Source organism: Taudactylus pleione, unplaced genomic scaffold (assembly GCF_031769625.1).
Source record: "Taudactylus pleione unplaced genomic scaffold, aTauple2 ptg000065l, whole genome shotgun sequence".
NCBI classification, from domain to species: Eukaryota; Metazoa; Chordata; class Amphibia; order Anura; family Myobatrachidae; genus Taudactylus; species Taudactylus pleione.
This window is the reverse complement of record NW_028284467.1, coordinates 6816308-6830177: the sequence shown is the minus strand read 5'-3', so window position 1 is coordinate 6830177 and position 13870 is coordinate 6816308. Positions and strand designations below refer to the sequence as shown.

The 13870-nt window shown below is 45.1% G+C and overlaps 1 protein-coding gene across 1 annotated transcript in view; it reads left to right on the top strand.

Annotated features, from left to right (window-relative positions):
• Positions 1-13428, top strand: part of LOC148534644 (glycoprotein-N-acetylgalactosamine 3-beta-galactosyltransferase 1-like) — a 200459-nt gene extending 187031 nt beyond the window's left edge. The window contains exon 5 of the mRNA XM_088465924.1: positions 9615-13428. Within this exon, the coding sequence (XP_088322050.1) occupies positions 9615-9794 (180 nt within the window). The 3' untranslated portion in view covers positions 9795-13428. The remainder of the gene's footprint in view (positions 1-9614) is intronic.
• Positions 13429-13870: the final 442 nt, after the last annotated feature.

Here is a 13870-nt window from a genome sequence, read left to right as displayed (position 1 = left end):
CTCCCCCGGCGAGAGGAACCCACAGGTAGTCTCCGTAGCAGTAGAGGGATCCGGCAATCGGCTCTCACAAGCCCTGAACCGATGTATCCCTACCCCAGATGTCAGCTGCACCTCCATGAACACTAGACACTGGGGGATGTCTAAGACAAGGCGGACCCGAGTTGTCTGACATCCGGAAAGAAGGCTAGGTCCAGAGCCCCTGAATGTACTTATTCCACAAACCCTCGTTACCAGTGTGTCATCTGGCCCCTTGCAGTACTGCCAAGTGCACCAACTTAATCTTTTTTAATAGCGGGACGCTGCTGAGACTACTTGTACTCTTTATTTGGTTTAGGATTAAGTCAATCTACCATCCACAATCAATCAAGTGACATTTACCCTTATATGGTTTTTATTCAATTCAATCATATTGAACTAGCGAACCTGGATTAAGGTATTGTCTCCTATTTAAGGGTAAAAGACAATACAAGACTGTCCACACTCGGATTATTTTTGAGCGACACTTGGTCAGACGGTTTAATCACCAGCATTTCACAACACCAGTAGTTAATTGGAAGATTTTCTTTTCTTTTCTTATATACATATGTTTCATGTTTGTTTATTATTGCATGTTATGAGCATACATCGCTAATGTCTGTACAACCTGTGTGCCTACCATTTTATGTGATAGAACTAAAATACTGTTTAGTTCAGTTCTGGTCTGGATATTATCAACACTCATATCGATTCATTAAGTTGCTTTTTTCCTACCATTAAGATGAACTCACTACAGTCACAAGATAAGCGCAGCTCTGTGTTGTTATTATTTGCCTTTTGATTAGGTTGGTCTCCTGTAAATGCAGCTGTTACCTAAAACATTGTATATTTCCCATGTGATCCACAGTGCGTGAATATCATATTTTTGAGATGTGTTAGTATATGCTGTTACATATACTTACACCTCGCTAGCCAATCAGCGGCCGCTCATTGGCTGGGACCCACATGGAGCCAGCCAATGACCGGCCGCTACAATTAAAGTGGCCACTGATTGGCTACTGGCCCGAGAGAAATAACAGAAGATTTTGCTCATCTGTCATTTTGCTAGGTGTAAGTATATGTAACGGCATATACTTATACATGTTCGGCAAAGTCGGTTTGTTGTTTTGCCAAGACCCTGGATGCTACGGAGAGCAGCACCAGGATGTAGGCGAGTATAGGATCTTTTTTGCAGGTCATTCCACATGGATTTCTACATTGGACAAGTGGACCGACCAGCTGGTAGAGGTAAGTATGTGTGATTGAGGTATGTATGTAATAAACTTGTACTATATACGGTGTATGTGTTGTGTCTTTTTTAACTATTTATTTTACAGTGGGGTACAAGTGCCAAAGGGCAGGAATGCTGGTTCCTGTAGTTCCACTCTAAAATACAATAGTTTACTTCTATTTTACAGTTTACACAGCCCAGTGGTGCAGGGAAGAGCACCGGGCTTCAGACCTAGTCTGGGGTTTCCGGAGAGGGGAGACCCCTTTTTTCAGGAGTCCCCAATTCCTCTGAGATCCCCGGCTTGGCCTGAGCGGCTTGGGGTGAGAATGCTTTGGCCCTGGAGACCCGGTTACACCATGGTTGGTTTGGGTCCGGTGCTGGTTTTAAATATAAGGGGACCCCTATGCAATTTTTTCCTCCCTATATTTAAAACCAGCACTGGCCCTGTAGCCAGGTGCTGGTTCTTAAATTACGGTGGAACCCTACACGTTTTGTTCCCCATAATGTTAGGAACCAGTCCGGGGCTGGTTAGCCTTTTGGGGGGATCCCAACGTCAATTTAAAAAAAAAAATTAACCCTTAACATAAATAAAAACAAACAAGCAACCTGCACATATTTCACTGATATGTGCAGGCTGCTTGATCGGGAGAGAAAGTCGGGCAGGGAACTCGTGGCTTCAACACGGAAAGGATCGATCAAATACACTATCAAACAAAATGATCCTGTCAAAAACGGGACCTTGGTAAATTCCCAATTTATTAAGTGAAAAAAACGGCAGCTTTTGATCGATCCTATCCGAAAGGAAAAACAGGACAAATCAGGACCAACACGAATCTAAGTTATTTTACCCCTTACTCTGCAACTAACTACAAACTATTGATCTACTGTACATTATTAAACATTTCTAAATATTTTATTAGACATCTCCATGCAATATTTTTTAATAGAATTATATGTTGGAAATATGTGTGTACAGGCTTGTAGGTGTAGCAGAGTTTCTGTACACACCAGCAGATTCCCTGAATCTATGTACGGCCCAGTTGCTTATCCAGTGTGGTGGTTTAAATAATAAAGCAGGTACAGCCATACTCTCACTATTACATACACCGGTAGCAGGGGTGTAACTAGACCAAGGGGGGCCACATAGCAAAATTTCCATAGGACCCGCCCTGCGGCTCACCTCTTGAGCACCATGGTCAACTTCTCCTACAGCAGTGTGCTGCGCAGGGCAAATACATGTGCTCTCCCAGTCAGCTCCGCTTCCATCTCTCCTCTCTGTCTGACTGATGCTGGGAGGAGGTGTGGCTGCGCTGAGCCTGCTGGGACATCCCAGGATCATGGCCACGCCTTATCCCAGCATCAGTCAGTGAATAGCAGATTTCATGTTATATAGCAGATTTGAAAGGGGATCGCGGTACTGCATAAACTCCATCTTACTCCCTGGAGGAGTAAGATGGAGTCTCTGTAGTAGCACGATCCCCTTTCAACATACTATTTGTGAGGATACCGGGTGTCCTGGGTATCCTGGGGTTCAGGGATCACACAGTGGAGCAGGTTATAATGAAGGAATGATGAACTTTATTCATGGAGACACAGAAATTCAGCAAACAGTAAGCAGGGTTATATCATTACAGTCCACTCAGAGTTCAGCAAAGTCTTTTCCAGCTGCTGTATATCTCTTCTCTACCTGGCCAGCAATATCAGATGTAGCAGGGCACACAGAGCTGCTATATATCTAAAGACACTGAGAGGGGACAACACCCCAACCTTCAGAGTCACACTGTACTCACACACTATCCCACAATTCCTCTTGCTGCACCACCCTACTTCCCTCTCTCTCACTCATTGGTGGGCTCAGGTGTCAGTCTTTGCAGAGAGGAAGGAGGAGGGCTTTGTAACAGGAACACACCTTTGCTGTCTGCTGCTGGCAAACTTCCTGTATGAGACATGCAGACTGAGGGCTTCAATTTAAGAACACAGAACTGGGTCATAACTCTTTTCAACATGCAGGCAAGTCCTAGAAGTCCTTTTCCCTTGTCTCCTCACATACCTCCCCCTTCTTAAATCGAGGAGACAGACATGGTCCCAATGTTGGAGTCCTGACTGTCGACTCGGCCCGAGGGTCTGCGAAGCTTGATATTTGTTTCCTCACATCTGGATAGCCCGTCAGCATTGTGATGTTCTCGTCCCTTTTTGTGAGAAATGGAAAAGTTGAAACTTTGTAACGCCAGACTCCACCTCAACAACCTCCCATTTTCCCCCGAGGTTCTGTTTAGCCAATACAACGGGTTATGGTCAGTGACAACAGTAAATTCTTTCCCATAAAGATATGGTTGTAGCTTCTTTAAGGCCCAGACTATGGCTAGACATTCTTTTTCAATAGTGGCGTAGGCTATCTCTCGGTCAGCTAGTTTACGGGATAGATACACAATTGGATGTTCCCTACCATCTGCTCCCACTTGACTCAACACTGCCCCAAGTCCACACCCTGATGCGTCTGTCTGCACAATAAACTTTCTGTTGTAGTCAGGGGCAGCCAACACTGGGGCTCGAGTCAGCAAGTCTTTTAAGGTGTTGAAAGCTTGCTCACATTCAACAGTCCATTCAATATTCTGAGCATATCTCTTTTTGGTCAAGTCTGTCAGAGCCTTGGCCACGGTGCTGTAATGTGGTATAAATTTCCTGTAATAGCCAGCGACTCCAAGGAATGCCCGCACTTGTTTTTGGTTGACAGGTTGGGGCCAATTGGAAATAGCCTCCACCTTTGCCGGATCAGGTCTGATAGCACCTCCTCCGACCCGATGTCCTAGGTACTGAACCTCAGCCATCCCCATTTGACACTTATCTGGGCGTATGGTGAGTCCAGCCTGTCTAATCCTCTTCAGCACTTCTGTCACCTGAATTAAATGCTCCTCCCAGGTATGGCTGAAGATGGCAATGTCATCTAAGTAGGCTTGGGAAAAGTCTTGACACCCCTCCAAGAGGTCATTAACCATTCGCTGGAATGTGGCAGGGGCGTTCTTCATCCCGAAAGGCATTGTAGTCCACTCAAAGAGTCCTTCCGGTGTGATGAAGGCAGAACGCTCCTGGGCCTCTTTGGTAAGTGGGATTTGCCAGTAGCCTTTGCTCAAATCCAATGTTGAGACAAACTCAGCCCCTCCAATCCGATCCAGTAGCTCATCAACACGGGGCATAGGGTAAGCATCAGTGGTGGTGACTTCATTCAATTTGCGATAGTCCACACAAAACCGTGTGGTCCCATCTTTCTTGGGAACCAACACAACCCCAGCAGCCCATGGGCTTTTAGATGGCACTATGACCCCCAAAGCTAGCATCTCCTCGATCTCAGCCTTTACCTGCCTCATAACACCTGGAGTCATCCGGTAAGCGACTTGTCGGATGGGCCTAGCACTCCCAGTGTCCACATGGTGGGCGGTCAGATGAGTTCGACCAGGTAGACAAGAAAACTGGGCCTGTTCAGCCTCTAAGATCCTCCACATCTCTTGCTGCTGGGCTGCATTCAACTGTTGTCCCACCTGGACTGATTCCACTCCTTTCTTCTCTTTAGCAGCTCCCAAAAGGTCAAGCAATGGATCAGTTTCTGGTGCCTCCATCGGAGGACAACATACCGCCATTGTTACTACTTGACGATCACGATAGGCCTTAATTCGATTTATATGGAAGGTGCGTAGGTACTTCCCTCCCTTATCCAGGGCAATCACGTAATTGACCGGCCCGGTGCGCCTTACCACGGTATACGGTCCTTCCCACGTAGCCTGCAGTTTGTTTCTTCGCACTGGGATAAGCACCATTACTTTTTGCCCTGGATGCAACTCTCGGTCTTGAGCATGGGCGTCATACCATTCCTTTTGTCTCTCTTGTGATTCCCTGAGATGCTCTTGGGTTAACTGTAGCAATCTTCTCATGCGGTTCCGCATATTCTCTACATATTGTAAAATGGGCTGCTGGTGTTCTTGGAAAGTTCCCTCCCAGCTCTCTTTGACCAGGTCTAGAGGCCCCCGCACTTTCCGGCCGTACAAAAGTTCAAATGGGGAATATCCAGTAGACGCCTGTGGGACTTCCCGATAAGCGAAGAGAAGCTGTTGAAGGGCTCTCTCCCAGTCCCTCCCCTCGGACAGCACGTAAGCTTGTAGAAGTCTTTTTAGCGTTCCATTGAAACGTTCACAGAGTCCGTTGGTCTGTGGATGGTAAGAGGTGGTCCGAAGAGGTCGAACCCCCCACTTTTCCCACAGGGTTTGCATTAGTTCACCTTGGAATTGGGGCCCTTGATCTGTGATGACTTCCTGTGGGTATCCAAGCCGACTGAATATGTCTGTTAATGCTTGCGCAACGTGTTCTGTGTCAATAGATGATAGGGCCACAGCCTCAGGATAGCGTGTAGCAAAGTCCACCAGTGTTAGGATGTACTTCTTTCCCGTATGACTGGGAATAGCTAATGGTCCAATTAGGTCTATGGCAACACGGGCAAAGGGCTCCCCTATAATAGGTAATGGGTGCAGAGGAGCTTTTCGCTGGGTCTTCCCGAGCCTCTGGCAGGTATTGCAGGTGTCTCGATACTGCTTAACGTCTCTAGAGATTCGTGGCCAGAAGAAATTCCGCAACAATCGTGCCAGTGTTTTACGGGTGCCAAAATGCCCGGCCGCTGGAATGTCATGAGCAAGGGCTAGTAATTGTGCTCTGTACGGTGTAGGTACCACCAACTGTTTAGTAGGCATTACTGTTTCCTGTCCAGACTGAAGAACGACCACTTGGTACAGCAATTCCTCTTCCCAAACTATCTTGCTCCCATCAGCTGTTTCCAACCCCAGGTCGGCTGCACTCCTTAATTTACTTAGGGAAGGGTCTGTCCGTTGGGCCTGTCGAAACTCGCTCCGGTCCACCTCCCCCAAGTCTAACTCTGATTCCAGTTTCTTGTCCAGTACTTCACTCACCATTGTGGTCGGGGTAGGTTGGTTCTGTTCTGAATCTGTCACCTGGGTCACTGCTCTTTGGGTTTGGCTCCGGGTCACCACTTGAACGAAGTGTGTCACCAGTCCCTGTCCCAGATCATTCCCGAGGATGACCTTGGCTGGTAGCCCCTTGAGTACTCCGACCTCCACGATTCCTTGATCAGCTCCCCAGTCGAGATGTATCTTGGCGACGGGGATATCGGTCTGTTGTCCCCCGGCGGTGGCAATTCGTACATACTGTCCAGGAATCACCCGGGAGGTGGGAATCAGGTCTGGCTCAATCAATGTGAGTGAGGCCCCAGAATCTCGTAGGCCCTGTACCCGCTGGTCCTCTACCAACACAGGCTGTAAGTGCCCCTGCATATTCTGAGGAGTTGCCTGCTCCTCCCCCAGAACCAGGTCTACAATATACACCCCATCCATCATCTCGGTCGCATCTGAATGGATGACCTCCTCGCAATAATCCTCCATGGGGTAACATACCACAGAGACTGGGGCCGGTCTAGCCCCAGGGAATGGCCCTCGCGTGCGTGGACAGTCCCTCAACAAGTGTCCTGGTTGATTGCAGCGGTAGCACTTCCGAGGTTCTGGGTTAGCCACTTTGAATCTGGGTGGTTGATAAGAAATGTTTTTGATAGGGCCTCCTTTACTACTATCATTTATGCGTGGTTCTCTGTCAGGGAGCTTCTCCGCTCGTGGGGTTCTTGTACCACCTGTTGCACTGAAGACTCTCCATTGGGGACGGTTAGCTATATATTCATCAGCCCATTCTGCAGCTTGTTCAGGCGTGCTGGGCTTCCGGTCTGCGACCCACTCCCGTATCTCTGGTGCCATCTTAATCATTAGTTGTTCTACCACAATTAGGTTGATGATCTGCTCCACGGTAGAGGCCTGTCTACCCTCGAGCCATTTTCCACAAGCTTGCCGTAGCTGACTGGCAAACTCTTGGTAGGAAGCAGTCCCACTTTTGCTCAGTGTCCTGAATTTGAGACGATAAGATTCTGCAGTGATCTGAAACTTAGCCAGCAATGCCTTCTTTATGCAGGTGTAGATTCCACATTCCTGGGAAGTTAGAGCCCTGTAGGCTTCCAAAGCCCTACCGGTGAGACTTGGCCCCAAGTACTTGGGCCATTCAGCTGGCTCTATCCCGTGCACTCCCATGAGATTCTCAAAGATCTGCAGGTGAGTGTCAATGTCAGTTTCATTCTCTCGAAATGTGGGAACATCCTTAAATCCCAAGCACCGGTTCTCTTGTTCAGCCCCTCTGGGCGACAGCACAGTTCCGCTGCTAGTAGGGATTTGTACCCCTAATATTGCTTGGATCACTCCAGCTCTCTCTTGTGTAGTTGCACTTTCACCTAGCGCCCCCAGCCAGCTCTGTAGTAGGGCGGGAGTAGCGGTGGTTGACTCGGGTAACCGACTGGAAGTGCTTCCACTGCCTGTCGGTCCTTCTTCATCATCACTCAGGTGGTCGGGATCCTCTGGGTGTGCACGATCCCACTCCAACAACCGTAGTACCAGAATCTCCCGGGTGTCAGTCCCATTATAAGCAATTCCCTTCATCCTGCAAAATCCTTGCAGGTGCGGTTTCCGGGCTGTCCGGTAAAACTTCTCCTGCTCTCTCATGACGTTTTCAATTTGGCCGCCGGTTGCAACTGCTGACTGACTCTCCATGCTGATATTCTCTGGTATTAGCGTGGCTTCTACTCACTCCCCTGGAATTACTGCAGGAACTGTGTGACGTCCCACCGCTGCCGCCAAATGTGAGGATACCGGGTGTCCTGGGTATCCTGGGGTTCAGGGATCACACAGTGGAGCAGGTTATAATGAAGGAATGATGAACTTTATTCATGGAGACACAGAAATTCAGCAAACAGTAAGCAGGGTTATATCATTACAGTCCACTCAGAGTTCAGCAAAGTCTTTTCCAGCTGCTGTATATCTCTTCTCTACCTGGCCAGCAATATCAGATGTAGCAGGGCACACAGAGCTGCTATATATCTAAAGACACTGAGAGGGGACAACACCCCAACCTTCAGAGTCACACTGTACTCACACACTATCCCACAATTCCTCTTGCTGCACCACCCTACTTCCCTCTCTCTCACTCATTGGTGGGCTCAGGTGTCAGTCTTTGCAGAGAGGAAGGAGGAGGGCTTTGTAACAGGAACACACCTTTGCTGTCTGCTGCTGGCAAACTTCCTGTATGAGACATGCAGACTGAGGGCTTCAATTTAAGAACACAGAACTGGGTCATAACTCTTTTCAACATGCAGGCAAGTCCTAGAAGTCCTTTTCCCTTGTCTCCTCACACTATTCTAGTGCTATACACTAGAATAGTGCTATTTTTCAGCAGGAACTCAGGGCCTGATTCAGAGCCGCTCGTAAGCGTCCGCTCGTTCCCTCCGAGCGATGTTCGCACATCTGCGCATGCGTATGGGTTGTAATGCGCATGCGCCAACCAGTCATTGCGGTCGGAAACCGAGTGCTCGTAAAATAGCGAGTGCCTGCTAATTTGAGTGACAGGATGAGGCGTTTTTGGGTGGTAACAGGGGAAGGTGCTTGAAAACGGGGAGTGGAGATCCGAACGCAGGCGTGCCAAACGGTCAAAACGGGCGTTTTAAGGGTATGCATAATTAACAAAGCAGCGTCATCGGCCACGTCACTTGGTTGTCTCTTAGCCTGAACTGTTCGCATGATTGCGGTAGGAAAATCCAACCACAAGCACTGCGAGCAGGTCAGACGCCTTTCGATGTACTCGATTAATCAAATAAATAGCGGAGATGACGTAGGATGCGAGCGGCCAGGGGGTGTCTTTACAAAATAGCGAGCGCATGTTTCGTTTGCTCGCTCAGACATAGAGGCGTCAACAGACCGCAAAGAGCGAACGCTCAATTTAAATAGCCGGCCCCTTTTTCTGAACGAGCGAGCGCAAATAGCGTCCAGCTCTGAATCAGGCCCTCAGTTCCTGAACCTCTCATTAACTATGACATAATGTCCTAGACCAAAATTTTATTTTGCATAAAAAAAGTTTTATTTTAAAGTCCCTTTTGAGTGCCTTCTTTTCTAAATAATATCTATGTGTCTGTGTATATATATATATATATATATATATATATATATTTGTTATTCTATAGATCCACATCCAATAGCTCCACCCACAGTTCCTGAATCTCTTTTTCCAGAAAAATAGCCCTGCTCTAGAAAAAAAACCATTTTCCCCCTCATTTACAACTTCATCTCTAATATCAGTTATGATAGTTGTATGAAATATTAGTAGTAGCTCTTTTATATATGCTTGATTTATTTTAGAATTTATTTTTCTTTAAATTAATGTTTGTTTGTTTTTTACAACCTGAATTATGGAAATTTATTTTCTATATATTATCCTTCTGCAGGGTCCCCAGTGCTGCTCAGACCTGGCTATATCCTTTCATTATGTTGATCCAGATCTCATGCACACTCTAGAATACTTTGTCTACCACCTGAGGGCATATGGATACCAGTACCGTTACCAGCCCCCATTGCCAGAAGCTGCAGACAGGCTGCCAGTACATTTTGAGACTACGACAATTTAAGTAAAAATTTCAAATTCAAATAAAACTATCTCCTAATGGATTGGATGTGTCTCCTATGTAAGGATCAACTTGAAAGGAAATTCCATTCTTCACTGCTCTGAAAAGTATTGTCATGCATGTTTATAACTATATACAGTATGAGCTAAGTACTGTAGGATGTGAACACAATACTTTCAGTAAAATTATTACTGCAAGTTTTGTAGCTGTAATTATAAAGAAATCACAGACTCAACTGGTAGATTCAGTTCTCTGCAATGGCAGCGCAGTGCCTCCCGGAATTGGTTGACCAAAAGCCCCTCATGACTAGTGACTAGTTTTCCCTCATACACTATAGAGGCGAGTAGGAAAATTAGCAACGTGTAGCTACAGTAATGCACAGCTATGTGCATAGCCAAACATCATGGCATCACATCGCCAAAGAACTTAATCAACCCCCCATAAAATGATAGAAAATTTTACTTATTTTTATGATTTGCATTTAAACATTTAAGGGGCTGATTCAGAGTTTCATGCAAGTTTATCTTATGGACAGATCTTATGATTTTTCTCACTACACATGCGTCTAAGCCAAGCATATATTCTGAGAGCATGTAAGTGGAAATGCAAGTGGATTCGTAGGGCAGTTGCAGCTGCCGAGATGAGTGCAAGTCTGCATACAGGTGAAGATCTGCATATATTTCCCTGCATGCAATGCAGCCGCAACTGAGTCAGCACCTAAGAGAGACTGGAATAAAATGGTTATCTAGCTTTGAGATATATGCATTGAGTTTTATGTCAACAAGAATGAAACTGGACAACTTCTAAAGCTAAAGGCCCGTACATATGGAACGATATAACTGATGATCCGACGCATTGGAACGATAAAACAGCAGCTATATATCGTTCTGTGTATATGCACAATATCATGCATTGTGTGCTCCCGTGGGGTCTGTCGCTTCACCTTATCTTTCTGCATGTTCAAAAGATCTGGCAAATCATCTGACGATCCCATGCAGCGCTATGGGGTCGGGACAGCATATCGGGTGGTCGGGCACTGGATCGCCCCGTTTGTGTAGGGACCACCTGATATGTCAGCTCTCGCATCGTTGGTCACATCGGTGGGTACACATCGTGCCATGTGTACCTCGCTTAACATACAAGTTAAAAAATAGAAAATCAATGTAATGTGACTAGAGATGTGCGCAGACCCCCGAGTTTTGATTTTACCAAAATCACCCTCAAAAGGTTTTGCCAAAACCACCCTAAAATATTTTGGTTTTGGATCTGTATCTGTATTTCTAAAATCAAGTTATTTGAGCCTATTTTTGTTCCTACAGTATTATTAACCTTTAATAGCATTAATTTGCAGCCAATTTTGACCACCTCACAGTTTTCACCCATATTAACCAAAGGCTGCAGCGAGCTGACTGGCTAAACACGCATGAATTCATGTATACTGACATAAAATAAATATATAAAATGTAATCTACGTTTAATTAAAGAGCAGTTCATATATGTACACTGAAATATATATGTAAATTCAATAGGCAGCACTCTTCTAAAACAGGATTTTAAACAGACAAATTCACTCCAACAATTGTGTTGCTTATCAACGTTTCAGATGAGTTTACTTCAGCTTTCTTCAGGTATCCTGATGAAAGATGAAGCAAAGTCATCTGAATCCTTGGAGTGCCGCCTATTGAATCTCTATCACAAGGAAGTTGTTTCCCCAGGAGGGCACCAAGGTAATTACTAACATATACGCAGAGTGCCGGTCAAAAGGAGTGTATATATATATATATATATATATATTTATTTATATATATATATATATATATAGACCACTGCGGCACTCCTGGTGACTTGAAAAAATCCACTTTAAAACGGCATGTGATAGCAACGTTTCAGTGCTCTTTAATTCAGCACTTTTATCAAGCTTATAATCAAACATAACAGCAATCCTACCTTAAGTAGTCTTCACCATGTGCAGAAAAAACGCCATATGCCGGAAGCGGGACTCAGCACCCGTCCAGCCGGCGCATGCGATTACGTCATCCAATGACGCGTCATCACCGTGCTCCCCATCACCATGGACACAAAGAATGCACTAAACAAACATATCAAAAAAGCGATCTAAATAGAAATATACAGAATTACAGACCTAACATCTTGAATAATCATTCCATACCACTAAACAGATTTGTAAACAGTATTATCCATTACATTATATTATACCAAAAAGAAGCCTTCTATTACAGATAGACTTAACCTATCAATAATCTATATGGAAGCCATATATAATTAAATCCCTATACCTTAAGAGAAAAATTGCATGTTATACATAGAATCTACAAAAAATTTGCTAAGCCCAGTTGTTCATTAAGGCCCTTGGGAACAAGGGTACCAAGTCGATGTATCCACCGGGTCTAGCATTGGAGTAGTTTTAGGGATCTGTTACCTCCTCTCATTAATGGCGCAACCTGATCAATCATTCTATATCTGAGGGAAGTAAGGGGATGATGTGCTACACTAAAGTGGCGAGCAACCGATTGGTCACTATTGCCGCTGAGGATAGCTGCTCTAATTGCTGACCTGTGGACTGCCATAAATTCTTTAAACATACGTTCGGTTTTAGCGATGTATGACAGTCCACAGGGACAAATCAATTGGTATACAACGAATTTTGAACTACATGTCAGGTGTTTCCGAATATATAGAGTGCGCCCAGAATGAGAGTGTTGAAAGGTATCCCCAGCGATCATATATTGGCAGGTGGTACAAGTGCATTTTATGCAACCTTTTTTGCACTGAGACTTTGTTTAAAGCTGCACTAAGAAGTCACCCAACGTCAACTAATTACAGGGCTTGACTGATAAACATATAAATGTACAAATGCCGCAATATCTGCAATACATGTGAGGAGTCAGCCTGAATAAATAAGTCATCATACCGCAGTATAAATCTCCTGGTGGTATCAACCTCAGTTTTATAGCTAATACTGGAAATGTTTGTAGTCAGCAGTAAATTTCCTTACCTACTGCGTATGTCCCCACAATAACTCTGTTCATTAAGTAAAGTGGCCACAGTATAGAACAATAAGAGAAGGAGAGCCAGGATAGATGACAAGATGACAAGAAGGAACTGCATCCTAATAATCATCTGACTAGGATACATGTAATTTAGTGATAACGTCTGTCAGCTGCAAGTGTAAGGACAGGAAAATAAAGAGACAGGAGACAATAAACTTGTTCTTCAACTCCAATAAGCTTTATTTCAGTCTGCCATACCGCTAGGATTTTAATAACTGTCTACAGTAATTATCCCGGGCACTGTTTGCAAACACTAAAAAAAAACACCGGACTCTCTTGCATGCAGAGGTGACACAACATAATAGAGAGTTATAGTTTACCTATTATTGATATTGCCTATTGACATTTTATTGTTAGCATGTCTATTGTTTAACCCTTCTCTCAACAGCCTAATCCGGGATTCCTGAATTCCAGTTCTAATAAAATTTACAGATCACAGTGTCATTTTCTTACTCGAACAGTGTGTAGTAAATTGCATTGTGAATTGTTAAAAACTTGGATTGCTGGTGTAGAAATTGCTAATGTGTTAACTGCTATTTGTGAAATAAATTCACCTTGGTATTGAACATTCTTGCCTGTATCTCTGATAACCATTCGGAAAACTATAAGAGAATTCAGATGCAGAGTTGTTTAGTAAGAGAATAGCACATAATATCACACTTAGGGCCTGATTCAGCAGTGCATGCTGCTGCATTGCTGAACACAGATTCCCGATGTCTGCTGCCATTTGTGGGCGATGAGGGTGCGGCAATGCCTCCGTTTCCCGAAACAAAGGCGTGTCGCTGCCTTTGCAGGGGAGGGAAGAAGCCAGGATCTGCGTCAGCTGACGGAGATTTCCTGGCCTTTTCCTCTAAACTGCAGTGGCCAGCTGTGGGACCCCATGGGATGTTACGCAGATTATCCAATGCTGCATTGGACAACACAGCTCATATAAGTAATGCACAGGAGGCGTGATGCCTCCTGCTGTATTACCATATCTGCAAGGGTGGCAATTGTAAAGCTGCCTGC